This window comes from Mastigoproctus giganteus, chromosome 3, assembly GCF_048544385.1.
Source record: "Mastigoproctus giganteus isolate SK-2022 chromosome 3, ASM4854438v1, whole genome shotgun sequence".
NCBI lineage: Eukaryota > Metazoa > Arthropoda > Arachnida > Uropygi > Thelyphonidae > Mastigoproctus > Mastigoproctus giganteus.
In genome coordinates this window covers 206,808,065-206,824,625 of record NC_143577.1, presented here as the reverse complement: position 1 = coordinate 206,824,625, position 16,561 = coordinate 206,808,065, and the positions used below count along the sequence as shown (strand labels likewise).

The following is a 16,561-nucleotide window of genomic DNA, read 5'->3' as shown; positions in this document are numbered from 1 at the left end:
CGAACACAGCCGGCAACATCCATTTTCTGTCCAACTTCAAACTCACAGAACCAACTTTTCGTCTTCCTTGTTTATTCATTCAACTGCCGTTTTCTGGAACAACCTTCCTTCATACATATTTCCTGAAAATTACAGTCTACAGAAGTTCAAGTCTAATGTCAACAAATATCTTCTCTCATCTTCTCAAACTCCAATCAACACACAGTACAAAGTACTACAGGTTCTAATACCTCTTGTGTTTGGGGTTTTCATAAAAAAAAAAAAAAAAAAAACTTCGTTCATATGTATTTCCTGATTAAAATCTATAGAAATTCAATTGTGATATCAATAAGTACCTTCCTTCATCTTCTCAACCTTCAGACCGTGTACTGTACTAAGTACTATAGGTTCTAATACCTCTTGTGTTTGGAATTTTCATTAAAAAAAAATCCTTTATTATATCCATCAAATCCTTTCTGCAAATGAACAAAAGAAATGTAAACACTCTCACTTATCTCCACATTCTTTCCACCAAAATTCTTGGTGGAAAGAATGTGTTTATACTTATCACATCCTCGGTTCCTCTCCCATATCTCATTTCATATTTATTTGCCCTCTCAATTTTCTTAAACTGTATATCATATTGTCCCTCTCTTCATTGTGTTCAAGATAACTCTTAAAATAATCTTTAATGCATGCAATATCAAATTAATGGTTCTTAATTAGTTACCTTTAATTGCATTCTTTTTTCTTCACTGTTGGAATAATGATAGTAGTACTAGTCATAAAATACCCGCCATTTTTCATTCTCATATATCTGTCAACATATTTTTGTTAGTTCCCTTACTCCTTGCATTTCCTATCACTTCAGGTATTTCCTCTGGTATCCCATTCCTTTCAATTGTCTGCCTTTTTTAATGATATTTGAAGAATGTACATTTCACCACCAATTTATTTTTTCAACCAGTTTTTCCCTTCTTTCAATCCTCCTTCCTGACTGTATTCTCCTACACAATTCTCTTCCCTTCCCTCTCTATTTGAGAAAATTATTTTTTCTCTTTAATTATTTCTTCTACTCACTCATATATTTTCACTTATTTCCTATTTTTCATAATCTCATATAGGCATATATCCCTGCACCCCACTATATCTTTATGTTCTGCTTTTATCTTCATCACTATTATCCTTTCAGTAAGAAATTTGATTGTTTCCATTCATTTCCTTACTTCTTGTTAGTAGTGGGTGGGGGAATTTTCCTTCAGATTAATTTAAATCGATATTAGAGTATCTGTATATAAAAAGGGTTGTCCTCTATTTCATCTATTTAAAAAAAATTATGTACACTCAGCAACTGAAAGGCTTAAAGCTGGGCTGTTTTGTTAGAGTATGTGCTGAGAAAGTTAGGACCATAATCAGTATATTGTTATTGTACATTGAAGCATTCTATGGCTAGTTTGACTCTCTTTTGTAAGATAAAAAATAGAAGTTTTTGGGAATAGAAATCTTGCATTCATGAATCATCTATAGTATGCAACATAATTTAATTTTTTATACCTATAAGTCATTACATGATGCAATTTAAATTCTGTTGTTCTCAAATGATATAACCTTAGCTAAAAGTAACCATAATACAGATATAAATGGAGTTTAATATAACTTTAATATAGTGGCAGAAGCATACAATACCAGCTTGAGGCAAGTGAATTCGAGCAAGTCCAGAAAGAACTTCTAGAGCAGCCAATGACACATTCAAGTCTGTTTTCCACGAAGATATAAGTCTATGACAAATGAGATAAGTGGCACGTAAAAATGATGCATGTGTAGAATCTGAAAAATAAAAACATAAAACATTTTCTTTAAAGTTTCAACCCATATCTTTCTCTAATGTATTGTTAAAAAGAAATGATGTCTTAAATAACATTTCAACTACCACATTTATTAACGTTACTTCAAGGAATAATACTGATGATATAGTAGAGTTTGGCATGTATTACAAAAAAATCAACACACCAAAAACTTTCAGTGCAATTTGATTCTTTTAATATCTCAGGATAAACTAAATTTTTTAACGAGTGTTTTGATATATTTTACTGCAAACAATAGAAATGAGAGGCAAAATAAGGAGTAAATGAGCCTGGCCACGAAAAAAAAGAAAGCACAGTGTGATCAATCTGTTTGAAAACATATCGCTTTAAACATTTTCCAAGATTTAGACCATACCCTTCACAATACTTTTATAAGACTCCGAATATTTATATTTACTTATACAAAAGTTTATTATTACATGAAAAGTTAATAATATAAAAAACATTTGACTCTAGTAAGAACAAAAAAAACAAAACAAAACAAAACAAGATTCTGCCTGTAATAATACTGCTATGCACTTCTTAAAATTAAAGCTTTTGATACCATTGCACATAAAACACTACTGTACAAATTGGAACAGTGCAGTATAAGGTGAGCTACAGCCATGGATAAAGGGATGGTTGATTTGGAGAGGATACTGATGGTTGAGTGGTTATCTTGGACACTGATCTTTGTGGACTAATATTATTAGCGGATCCTTCCTCACTCCCAAGGTTCAGTGCTGGGGCTGCTGTTGTTTTCTGTATTTATTAAGGATATTGATGAAGGTATATCAGGCTTAATGTCTAAGTTAGCATATGACACAAAGATTGGCAGGATGGTTAAAGACAATAATCAAGGTATGTTACTGCACAAAGATTTAGAAAAATTAGGCAGACAGGCTGAGAGGTGGCATTGACAATATCATTACTCATCTGCCTTCCTGACTACCATGTTGGTCAAGATTTTTGCAGCTCCAGCGAATGCTAAGTTTTCATTTATATTTAGTTGTTTTATTGACTTAATTGTTATACTAAATTATTTTCTATAAGTAACTTTATAGTTCTAGCAAAGCTCTGCGGTTTATTTTGAATTTAGATAGCGATTTTGAAAGTTAATACTTAGTGTCCGTAGATTTTACGTTTGTAATGTGCCACCATCATCATCATCATCATCAGCCATTTTCAATCCACTGCAGGATGAAGGCCTCTCCAGCAACTTTCCAGTTGCTTCTGTTTTGAGCACTGGACATCCATTTACTACCCACAAACTCATGAATTTCATCTATCCATCTCCGCCTTTGTCTTCCAGGTTTTCTTCTAGCTCCTCTTGGATACCATTCTGTTATTTTCTTAGTCCATCTGTCATCATGTCTTCGAGCTATGTGTCCTGCCCAAGACCATTTTAGTTCTTTAGTTTTGATAAGAATGTCCTTTACTTGAGTTTGTTGCCTAATCCATGTGTTTCTCTTCTTATCTAACAGTCTTATTCCCAATATGATTCATTCCATTCTTCGCTGTGTGGTTCTCAGCTTCTCTTCCATTCTTTTGGTGAGTGCCCAAGTTTCACTTCCATAAGTCATGGTGGGGAGTATACATTGGTCCATTATTTTACGTTTCAGACAAACTGGGATATTGCTCTTCAGTATGTGACTATATTTCCTGAATGCTATCCATCCAAAATTTATTCTTCTCTTGACTTCCAGCCATTTATCATTATTACAGCTAATAACTTGTCCCAGATAAGTATATGACTCCACCTTTTCAATTACTGCTCCTTCAATCATTATTTCCCTTTTTGTGGCATACTTGTTCATCATTACTTTTGTTTTAGCCATATTCATCTTTAGTCCAAAATCCTTACTAGCTGTGCATAACTGATTAAGATTTTCCTCTAATTCTTTGGGATCATGGCTTATGACCACAATGTCATCTGCAAATCGCAAATGGTTTAGGTACGCTCCGTTCACATTGACTCCTTTCTGCGACCAGTCTAATCTTCTGAAAGCTTCCTCAAGAGCAGCAGTAAACAGCTTCGGAGATATTGTGTCTCCTTGTCGAACTCCTTTCTCAATTTTAAATTTCCTACTGCCTTTGTCTAGTCTAATAAAGGAGGTAGCACTCTCGTATATTTTCTTCAAAATCATAATATATGGGGTATCAATGCCTTGTCTTTCCAGTGCCCGAAACATTGCCTTATGCTGTATGGAATCAAATGCCTTTTCATAATCCACAAATGCCAGGCATAATGGTGTTTTATATTCATTTGCTTTCTCCATTAGCTGTGATATTACATGAAGGTGATCCATAGTTGAGAATCCTGTCCTAAAGCCAGCTTGCTCTTTCGGTTGATTCTCATCCAGTATTCTTTCTAATCTGTTAGTAATGACCCTTGTGAACAACTTGTAGATGTGGGATAACAAGCTAATTGGTCTATAATTTCCAATTTCTGATTTATCTCCTTTCTTATGCAGCAAAACTATGATTGCATTATTCCACTGCTTAGGCGTCACACCTTTTCTAATGCACTTTGTGAAGAGCCTTGCCAATTTTTGTGTTATGTCTCTTCCTCCCAATTTTAACAACTCTACAGTAACTTTATCTTCCCCCGGGGCTTTCTGATTCTTCATTTTCTTCAATGCATGTTCTACCTCATCAGGAAGAATATTGGGTATGTCGTATGTGTTGCTACTTTGCAATCCATCTTCCCCACTGCTGGCATCATTCCCCTGCTCCTTGTATAATTCTCTATAGTAGTCTTCTGCTATTTGAATTATGCCTTCTCTGCTGTTTATAAGTACCCCATCGCTATTCTTCAGTTTCAGTATCATTTGTCTTTCTGTATTACTGCTCATGGCTGCTGATTTAAATCCTTTGTTTTCCCTTAATGCTTGTTCTACTTTTCTTGTGTTAATCTTCTTATGTCCTCTCTGAGTCTCTTTCTAATGGCTTTGCATAACTCAGTATACTCAATTTTCTCCCTGTCAGTGTTTTTCTTGCTTTTCATTTGTCGTCTTCGGTTCATCATGACAAGTGTTTCTTGACTAATTTTTTCTTCTTTGGATTTCTTTTTCCCTATAGGTTTCTTGGGCTTTATCACTTTCAAAAATTTGTAATATTCCTCGTCGATATCTTGGTCCTCAGCAGTCTGCAGAAGCTCATACTTGTTCTTAAGTTCCAGTACATACTGCTTTTTCTCCTCTTCTGTTATCTCAAAGACCTTTGTATTATTTACTCGAGTCAGTTTTTTCCTTTCCTTTCCTACATCTATATCAAGTGTACATCTTACCATTCTGTGATCACTTCCAACATTTACCTTATTCAGGACGGTGACATCATTCACAATATATCTTCTATTAGTGAGGATGAAGTCGATTTCATTAGTAGTTAATCCATTTGGACTCTTCCATGTCCACTTTCTGTTCACCCTTTTCTTGAAAAAAGTGTTCATTACTGACAGTCCTTGAGATTCTGCAAATTCCACAAGTCTTTCACCTCTTTCATTTCTTTCACCAATTCCAAAATTTCCTATAGTTCCCCTTTCTGTGCTGTTTTGTCTTTTTCCAACCTTAGCATTGAAGTCTCCCATAATAATAGTGTAGTGGGTTTTCTGCTCATCTAGAAGACTCTCAATTTCAGTGTACATTTCTTCAACCTCTTCATCATCATGGCTCGATGTTGGTGCATAAATCATTATAATCTTTAGCTTGTATCTCTTAGAAATCTTGAGTATTAGTCTTGACACTCTTGGTGATGTACTTTTGAATTCCAAAATGTTGTTTTTAAAATCTTTATGGACCAGAAACCCAATTCCACCTTCACTCCTTTCACTGTTTCCCTTGGTGTACAGCAGATTTCCACTTGATAAACTTATAAGTGATTCATTTCTTCTTCTTGTTTCAGCCAAACCGATGATATTCCAATTCACATTTTCTAATTCCTTTTCCAGCTCTAATATCCTGTCTTCACCGATGAGTGTTCTTACGTTATAACAGGCCAAGTTCAGTTTCCGTGCATGGCAGCCTGGTCGTACCCAGAGATTCTTAGCACCCTCTGCTTCCACTCTAATCCTCTCGCTGCCGTAAGAGGGAGAGTGAAAGCTGCTGGGGACTGAGGGCCATTTGTTTCGTCGTGCTTTCATATTGCTGGAGGGGTTGGTCTTTTCCTCTTCATGCTGACCAGGCATCTTGAAGAGAACCACTCTACACGTTCGTTGCCACCTAAGTGACGTAACAGGGCTTACCATCGAGAAGGTGTGCATGAGTGGATTTTAGGGAGGCAGGCCAACCGGACTTCTCCTAAATCTTCTGTAATAGAGAGATATTGGATCCATCAGTGTTTTAGGCTGAGTGTCTGATAAGACACAGGATACCTGTTCCCCTCTAAGCCCTCCGTATTGTATACCAATGTGCCACCATTGATATACAATACGGAATACTGTAAGGTTTACCGTAAAACTAGATAGCGAAATACGTAGCATTGTATTAGAAATCTGTTAGATTAGTATAGTATTATCAATAAAATTTATTAATCTTATTAAATTTCATTGTTAATTAATATAATATTGGTGTAAACACACCATAGACAACTCTTAAATAAAAAATTATGTTAGTAGTATGAAGGGCATCATTTTATCTGTATTTCACATTGTGCTCTTCCTTCACAACGAGCTGCCATGTATTGCACTACCTCGAATAAGTAATGCTTCACTAAAAGAGAAGACTATTGCTACTTATTCTCAGTGGGCACCACTACCCAGACCGCACCGTTTCAAGGCTTGTTGGTCTTTAACCCCTGCATGGATTATCCCGAGATATCTCAATTTTAGTTTTAAAAGTTATTTGGAACTACACGAAATATCTCGAGATACAATAATACCTCCAAGTTTAGGACTAAAACGTATTTTCTCTGGCTAATTTTGCATTAGCCAGGTAAATTCCCGAGTTTTCTCAGGATTTTGTTACGCCTGGCAGCAGACGACTGGCTTTCGTTTTACTTATATTGTACAGCAATGTCAGAACAGTAGTTCGCGTTCCTGTGCTGCCAGAAAGCAAAATATAATTTGCCATCCTAAATGCAGAATACTGAACCCACAAAAATAATTCGCAAAAACAATATCGAAAAATATTTCGGCACCCTCTTGAACTGCTGCCCGTAAGCGACGCTTACCTTGCCTGTTCACTTGTGGTGGCCATGTATCAGAATGTAGTTAGTTCGCGATTACTGCTTGTGCGTTCTGCTTGATTTTTAAAATTTATTTATATAATGAGTAATGAAGACTTTTTCTGTGCCTTTCTTTTAGCTCAAGCGCTAATTTATTTAAAATATCTGTATAGTTTGCACACTTTTTGGCATACACGAGATAACTCGGGATAGCCCAAATGGGTTAATTACTCCCATGTATTTTCTATGAAAAAATTAATAAAAAGCACAAAAAATTATACAATGATATTCGCACGATGCATACTTTTAAAATAAAAAATAAGAAAATAAATAAAAAAATTTTTAAAATAAAAAGAGTCAATCCGTCATGACACATTTTCCGTAAAAAAAAATTTTTTTTTTTTTTTTTTATTAGTTGTTGGCTTCTGTGGCCATAATGCAGCTATCTTGTTGTGAAGGCAACCACATTATGAGATACATTTAAAACGATGCCTTCTACGCTACAATCGTAGCTCAAATATATGGGTTAACTATGGTGTATTTACACCGATATTATATAGTTAATTATCAAAACCCATAAGGATTATGCCTAGTGCATTTAATTTTCCAAATACATTACCACCACACCCTTCTGGCATCTCTCATAATGTGGATATAACTTCGCAACTGAGATGGCTTGTTGTATTACCTGGGTACCTACCCGCTCACTGATGACGAAGCCAAAAAGCTTCGAAACGATCGTCTGGGTGGTGGTACCGCTGAAAATAAATAACAGTAGCCTTCTCTACTAGAGAAGCATTATTTATTTGAAGTAATTCAATAGTAGCTATCTTGTTGTGAAGGCAACCACATTATGAGATACATTTAAAACGATGCCTTCTACGCTACAATCGTAGCTCAAATATATGGGTTAACTATGGTGTATTTACACCGATATTATATAGTTAATTATCAAAACCCATAAGGATTATGCCTAGTGCATTTAATTTTCCAAATACATTACCACCACACCCTTCTGGCATCTCTCATAATGTGGATATAACTTCGCAACTGAGATGGCTTGTTGTATTACCTGGGTACCTACCCGCTCACTGATGACGAAGCCAAAAAGCTTCGAAACGATCGTCTGGGTGGTGGTACCGCTGAAAATAAATAACAGTAGCCTTCTCTACTAGAGAAGCGTTATTTATTTGAAGTAATTCAATAGTAGCTATCTTGTTGTGAAGGCAACCACATTATGAGATACATTTAAAACGATGCCTTCTACGCTACAATCGTAGCTCAAATATATGGGTTAACTATGGTGTATTTACACCGATATTATATAGTTAATTATCAAAACCCATAAGGATTATGCCTAGTGCATTTAATTTTCCAAATAGAATTTTGTGTACATGGCTGAATTTGTGCTTTTCTGAAATTTTTATTCATTTCATGAATCCCCTTTTCAAACACCAACAGTAATTTGCAACACTGCCTCATTCCATTTACCATGGTATCTTTTTTACTCAAGTCTTGACAACTTGGTGAAACTTTTCACCCTCTCTTTACTCACCAAGGTTCTGTGAAAAGTGTTCAAGGTGGCTGTGCAGAAAAGAACCTCTACATTCATATTATAAACTTTCTGAAAGTAGTAAACATACTGTTGACAATCTTCTTGTAGTCCTCTGATTTATAAGTGCCTAAACAGTTGTTCACAAACCTCCACTTCTTGCTAATCATAAAAATTGCTAAATTATCATCTTGTGGTATTTTTTGATCTGTGATCCACTGAAAACATCACAATTGAGTTTATCACCACTTATTCCAGGAAATTTCTGAAATGATGTACAGTGAAACTTCTACTAACCGGACACCTCTTGTTAATGGACATCTCTCTACAACGGACATTTTCAAATTCCCCAACTCACCTCTATTGGTTATTGTTATTGTTATTTTGGTTTTTAGGAGCATTAGCAACTAAAGCCATATTGCTCCGGGATATGCGGTGGTCATTCCCTGACCTTTCCGCATTCTCCGTATTTGGTGGTGACGGACTCGAACCCCGGTCTAATCAAGAAGCGTGTGCTATGCACTGCTGCTCCTTCCCACCTGGCTACGGAGGCGCCGCACCTCTATTGGTTTTAACGTGTTTGCAGCTTCTGTCTAGCGGACATTCTCTGTAATGGACGCGGACAGGCAATCTGCACTGTTTCGTTTAGATTAGCACTTAATTTGATCTCCCCATAACGGACAGTGGGCGAGCTTACAGCCCTTTTTCTAGGAACGTTTCTTCCACGTATTGCCTCAATCGTGTGTTTATTTTCTATTTCCGATTCTCTGAATTTTATCAAGGTTTACATCGCGGTTCTAAACCCTTTTTCAAGAATTTTAAGGCATGTGTAAAACTTCTGATGAATTCGGTGTGTGCAGGGGCAGGAATATGGTCGGCCTTTCGTCTTTTCAGTTTCAGTTTTCAGTTTTGTTCAGTGTCGTGTGAAGTGCACAATGTCTTCTCGTAAACATTTAACTTTAAAAGATAAAGTCGAACTCATTAATGCGTGTAATCGGCAAAAAAATAGTGTTCGCAATCTCACTGCAAAATTCAAAATCGGGAAGACGCAGGTAAGCGATATCCTAAAGGAAAAAAATGAACTGCTCAAACAATTTTGGCAACACGGAAATGATCAGGTTCAAAAATCATTCCCGAAAACTGTTGGACTTCAAATTGACAATGTTACGTATGAGTGGTTTTGTCGCGCACTTGCTAAAAAAATTCCCATTAATGGGCCTATTATTAGGGAAAAGGCTTTGGAGGTTGCAAAATCTATGGAAGTAAATGAGTTCAAAGCTTCTGTGGGATGGCTAGACAAGTTCAAAACTCGGCATAAAATTTCTTGGAAAACCGTAAGTGGTGAAGGTGGATCTGTTGATACTGGGGTTGTAACAGAGTGGACCGTCCAATTGGAAGGTTTATGTCGTGATTTTGAAACTAAAGATATTTACAACTGTGACAAGACAGGGTTGTTTTTTAAAGCTCTTCCTGAAAAAACAATGAGTCTAAAAAACGAAAAGTGCCAGGGCTGAAAAAATTCTAAGGAATGCTTGACTGTACTATTGTGTACAAATATGCTGGGAGACTTTGAACAACCTCTTGTTATAGGAAAACCACAAAATCCTCGTTGTTTCAAGGGCATAAAGTTGAATCTTTTGAATGTTGACTAAAAGTCTAATAAAAAAGCGTGGATGACACGAGATATCATGAGCGAATGGATAAGTCACTTTAACCAAAACATGATTCGTCAAAACAGAAAAATTATTCTTTTCATGGATAATGCTGCATCTCACCCGCACATTGAATTGTCTAACATTCAAATTGTTTTTCTGCCACCAAACACATCTGCAGAGTGTCAGCCCTTGGATCAAGGGATAATAAAAAATTTTAAACTTCACTACAGAAAATGAGTTTTAAGACATCTCATTGCAAACATGAACGATGTAACATGTGCGAGTGACCTTGCAAAGAAAATCAGCATCCTAGATGCGATTCAATGGATTTCCTCTTCAGTAAACGCAATTAGAAAATAAACTGTCATGAACTGTTTTGTAAAGTCTGGCTTCTCAAACGCAAAAATCGAAGTTGTGAACAGCAATGTGGAGTACCAAGAAGAACAAGAACTTCAACATCTATTGATAATGTACGATACCTCCGCTACAAGTGACCCTGGCTACAAAGATATAGACTCGAACCTCACTACAGAAGATGGTGCTCTAGATATCAACGACATTATCATCATCGATATTTTTCAAGAAGTTCCTCATGAGGATGAAGAAATGGAAGGAGGTCATTCTGTCGAAGAACATATTAACAACGAACCACCGATGAAAATAGAAGAAGCACTCATACAAATCAATCGTTTAAAAATGTTTTTCACCGCTGAAGAAGATACTGAAGGACTTTCAATGGTTTCTTCACTCCAAACAAATGTTGAAAACAAAATTATCAGCCGGAAGAAGGTGCAGAAGAAAATAAGTGATTACTGTATGTATTTTTCTTAAGATAAAGTCATAATATGCATAGCACAATTGTATGTATATTATTTACAAAAATATTGTGCAAAATCTGTATATAATTTAATTTAATTTTACATTAAATGTTTAACGATTTTTCTTTCTTTCTTTTTTTTTTTTCCTCCCTCAGACTTCTTGTTAGTGGACACTTCTCTCTAACGGACACATTTTCGTTCCCCGTGGCTGTCCGTTAAAGGGAAGTTTCACTGTATTGAAAACAACCTCCCTCTATCTATCACCTTAAAATGTTTCATTAGTCCCAGTTTGACATGTAGCAATGGCAGAAACAATCTGCTTTGAGAATTAATTGGCATCGCTTATCATCACTTCTCACCTTGACGCATTCTCTGCACTTTCTACATTTTTGATTACGGGTGTGATAAAATCAAATGATCAGCTTTAGTTTTGTTATCCCATTTTGCACAGAAAACAAAGGAATTTTGAGTAACCTGACTGTTGTTCAAGAAGTGTGAGTGATTGCTGGAACAAACTTTCATTTAGTGTCTTATAACAGGGGTGCACAACCTTTCCTACCTGTGACCCCTAAATTTAGATGATAATGGTACACCAGTGTCTATTTGCCTAGGGAACAATGTGAAAAATACATCATTTATAGGTTTGAATAGTATTTATTATATTTATAAAATGAAGACGATACAATATAAAGAATAGAAAATTATACAATATATAACAATAGAATGATTACATTTAATGTAAAACTCATACTTCTCTCACACTTCACTGTCCACACATTTAACCAAGAATGTCCTGTCCATGAAACAGACTAATGAGTTTTAGTAACAAGCACAATAACATCCATCACAGGCAGAGGATAAAATCAAAGCTTATCCTTGTTCAACTACATCTTATTTATTGTATCATATTGCATGGCATTGTAGGAACTACAATGGGGTTGCAAAGGAGTGTTACAAATTAAGGAATTTTATAAAGAAATAAGAAATAATAAAAAATAGGAACTACAATGTCATGTGATATGATAAAAGTACTATGTATTGTAGGAACTACATTGTCACACAATATAATAAAAATATTATGTTTGGGAATGATTTCTTTTTCAATATTCCTTAATTGGCAACCCTCCCTCATGACCCCTTGAAGTTCTGTGACCTCCAAGGGAGTGACCTCTGGGTTGTGCACCCCCTGTTTTATAAGGTCCAAGTCCCAATGCCTCCATTCTTAGAGTAAAAAAAAAAATAATCATCTTAGACAAAGGAGGCTATTTTTCAAAAAGATAACTCACTTGCAAATTATTTCAGTTACTGACTTACTGTTTCTACTTCACTGAATAGGTGGCATGGCTCCAAAAAAAAAAAAAAAAAAACAAGTGAAACAGCCAAGTTAAGGGAATATGTCAAAAGGGTTTGGGGGGGGGGGGGAATTATAGCCAACAAGGTACTGTACTGCAAGTTTGTGAGAAGAGACTGCCAAACACAAGGGGAATGTGATCAGGAAAGAAAAAAAGTTAGTTCAGATCCTGTCAACAAGTGTTAATACACCTATGAAGAATAAAATTTCAGAATTTCAAAGAGACTTGTGTAAGAACTTCACTGCAGCAACAAACTTTTGGGAGCTCTTCACAAAATACTGTGTGAAAGAAACAACATGAATCCACCACAGTGAAAAAGATTTATATTGGCAAAATATAACAAGGAAACCACTCACAAAATTCATTAAAAGATGAAAGACAAAAATCTTTGGGTTTCCATAGATGACACGAGTGATTCTTTCGACTATTATACAGCAGATGTGATTGTGGGTATTCTGGAACCAGAAAAGGTATTTCTAATGAATATGGAAAAGTTGAAAAGGTAATTCACTCCAACAAATGCTCTCTGTTTTGAAAAATCCAGGCAAATCATTTCCAAATGGAATTCAATGCAGAGTTTTATTCTTCTTTCTATTTTTACTCTTTCTTTATGCTTTAATTAAAACATAAATAAAATATTCCTCAAGTCACCATCTCAACCTTTAACTAAGTTTCACACCAGACCTCTCACTCTTTTTCACCAAAACACTGGCATTAACAAGATGGGAGTACACAGTAAGAAGCTGTTGACTACTATTGTAAAAAGCTTCCCATTAATGCAAACGTTCTTAATAAGCTTTCCCACAGAAAGCAGTGCAGCTGTCCTAGTTGTGAAGGGCTCAATGTACAGTGTTCAATTAAAAGGGGACTTAGCTGCATTTTGGACAACCTTTGGTATTCTTATGCTTGGCAGCATTCAAGTGGAGACAAATGGCATGCAATTTTTTTTATTCCCTTCATGTGGCAGAAGATGTAAAACTAATATTCAATAGCAACACATCACAAGAAAGAATATAATGGACATTTTAGCTAAAAATCCAGGATATATATGACTTTAAGGTAAACTGAAGAAATTTTGTATGAAGACAAGTAGTTCTTCAATTGAAAATATAAAATAAGATTTGATATTGGAGAATGTAACTTCCTTTGTCTACAGTCAGTCACATTCTGTTATTTTGAATATAATTTTTCTTACTACAAAGCCATTATTAGTGGACAACAACTTCATCCTTCACAATCTGAATATGAAGTTCAAGCCACACAACAATTTTAATGTAGATAACACATGCATCAGCATTAAACCCTCAAATATACTTTCACGTTACAAATTTTAGCGAGACATAAACAAGCCAAACCAATAGGGTTTTTCCCCCATTCCAAACAAATATCACAGCATATAGGTCAACCTTTGAAGCACTAAAAAAAACTGGAAAATATTAGTCAACTCATTAACCTGAATGTTAAGTTAACTAAAATATCATATACGTTTGTGCAATAGCATCATTTCCATACACACGATGCACAGTGGTAGCGTTCCATAACATTACTGGAACTTGAGGATTGGTCATTCCCAAACTCACAAGACTTTTGTGCATTTATTGGATGACGTATGTTTTGTACATCAGCATGTTAGAGAGACAAACAGAAGGAGTAACATTCTTGATCTGATTATTGGCAATGATTATTCATACATTATGAATCTGCAGATAAAAGAACCACTAGGTGGCAGTAATCACAGTGTATTGATGTGGGATTTACTTACAAATGTTACTAACATTAAGGGGAAAGTGAAGGGCTTCTGCTTTCATAAAGGTGATTACAGTGGTTTCAGACAGTTTTAAATTCTATACAGTGGAACAAACTGCTGATGCGACCATCAGCCAATGGGAAGCATTCAAGGAATTAAACATAAAAGCTACTAGGCTTTTCACAACTACTAAGAAATACTGTTAAGGTTTAAACCTAATTCGGTGTCATATGAACTAATGAGACTTGTGGCAGAGAATAAAAATGCATGGAAGGTATATAAATTTTCAGGTGGCAGAGAAGCCTGTGTTAGATAAACTAGTCTGTAATCAATTCACAAAGGAATTTACACAAGCAAAGGCAGATTACGAGAAATCTTTGGCAAAGGATGAAAAGAAAAAACAGCAAAAACTTTACTTACGTAAACACTAAAAGGAATGGGATGAATCAAATTGGGCCACTTGATATCGATGGTTCAACTGTTGTTGATCCTGCTCGGGTTACTGACAAACTAAATAAGTATTTTGCATCTAAATTCACATATAATTGTTTAAGGAAGTAGAGGCCATAAGTATATCAAAATCTAATGGAGCTAAATGATATGTAATAACTGAGAGGAAAGTGGAAGAGAAATTAGTAGTAGTAGTAGTGGCATGTGATGCAAGAAAGCAAGTGTATGAGCTTATACAGCATCAGCCAAAGAGAAAAAAAAAAAAAAAAATATCACACCATTCCCTCCAAATGCCTGTCCAGTTCCTCCTTAAATTTATTTAACCTATCAACTTCCACAATGATAGATGGAAGTTCGTTTCAGCAATTAACCACCCGCTGGCTAAAGGCAAATTTCTGCACATCTATTCTACATCTGTCTTTTCTTAATTTGAATTTATGCCCCCTTAGGTTCGTAATCTGAACAAGTGGAAGGATCCCATCAGAATTCAGCGTGCTCAACCCATTCAAGGCCTTATACACCTCAATCAGATCACCGCGCAGGTGCCTAGTCTCCAGCCACTGCAATTTGCAGAACTTAAGCCTCTCTTGGTAAGAGGATCCCTTCATTTCCCTCACCCATCTTGTTGCCCTTCTCTGTACACGCTCAAGCAAATCTACATCCTTCCTAAAATGAGGCCTCCAGACCTCTATGCAGTACTCAAGGTGTGGCCTGACTATTGCCTTATACAGAGGGACAATTACCTCCTTTTCCCTGCTAGCAAAATTCCTATATATCATTGACAAAAACCCCATGACCTGCTCTGGCAGCCTGTCTGCATTGCTCAGAAAACTTCATATCTGACTGCCAGGTCTTTTTTATTTTCTACCACCTTAAGTAGTTTTCTACCACACAGTTGGTACGTTTCTCTGGGGTTACTTCTACCCATATGCAGTACTTTGCATTTGTCAAGGTTAAACTTCAGTTGCCACTTCTTAGCCCATCTGCCCAAATTATCTAGATCCTGTTGCAGTAGCACACTGCCATTACTGTTATTACCAACCATGCCAATCTTTGTATCATCTGCAAACTTCGACACTAAGCCTGATATACCTTCATCAATATCATTGATAAATATACAAAACAACAGTGGACCCAACACTGAACCCTGTGGCACTCCACTAATAACATTAATCCACGAAGAGCAGCACCCATTGATTACCACCCTCTGTCTTCTCCCACTCAACCATCCTTTTATCCATTGTAGCAACTTACCCTTAATACCAATCTGCTCCAATTTGTACAATAGTCTTCCATGTGCAAGAGTGTCAAAAGCTTTCCTGAAATCCAAATATATGATATCAAAATTATTTTTTACATCCAGTTCCTTTGTTAACCACATCATAATATCCTATCAAATTTGTCAGACAAGACTTTCCCTTAACAAACCCATGCTGTATCTGAATTATTGCTGCAGTCTTGTCTGGATGATCCTGCAATGCATCTTTAACCAATGACTCCATTATTTTACCCAGAACAGAAGTTAAACTAACTGGTCTGTAATTACTCGTGTGTCATTACCCTTCGATCTCCCTCATTTGTGAATTGGGGATATATTTGCACTTCTCCCATCCGTGGGAACCTCCCCTGAGTCCAAGGATGCTCTTATAATTATGGCTAATGGTTTATTTAGTTGCTTTGCTGCCTCCTTTAATATAACTGGATAGATCCCATCCACCCCAGATGCCTTTCTTATGTTTAACTTCAACAATTTCTCCTCCACTTTGCTCTCAGTTATTACAAAATCATTAAGCATCCTGCTACAATTGGATAACCTTCTGCCATTTTCAAACTTTAATAACTGCTCATGTGTGAATGTAGATGCAAAATACTCATTCAGTTTGTTTGCTATCTGAGCAGGATCATCAACGGTCGAATTGTTGAAGTTAAACATAAGAAAAGCACCTAGAGTGGATGGGATCTATCCAATTATATTAAGGGAGACAACAAAGGAAGTAAGCA

General features: G+C 36.0%; 1 protein-coding gene across 1 annotated transcript in view; it reads right to left on the bottom strand.

Annotated features, from left to right (window-relative positions):
- LOC150088630 (ral GTPase-activating protein subunit beta) overlaps positions 1-16,561 on the bottom strand; it is a 522,786-nt gene that overhangs the window by 283,368 nt on the left and 222,857 nt on the right. Inside the window, exon 15 of the mRNA XM_090369596.1 lies at positions 1,666-1,806. Coding sequence (XP_090225722.1) covers positions 1,666-1,806 — 141 coding nt within the window. The remainder of the gene's footprint in view (positions 1-1,665; positions 1,807-16,561) is intronic.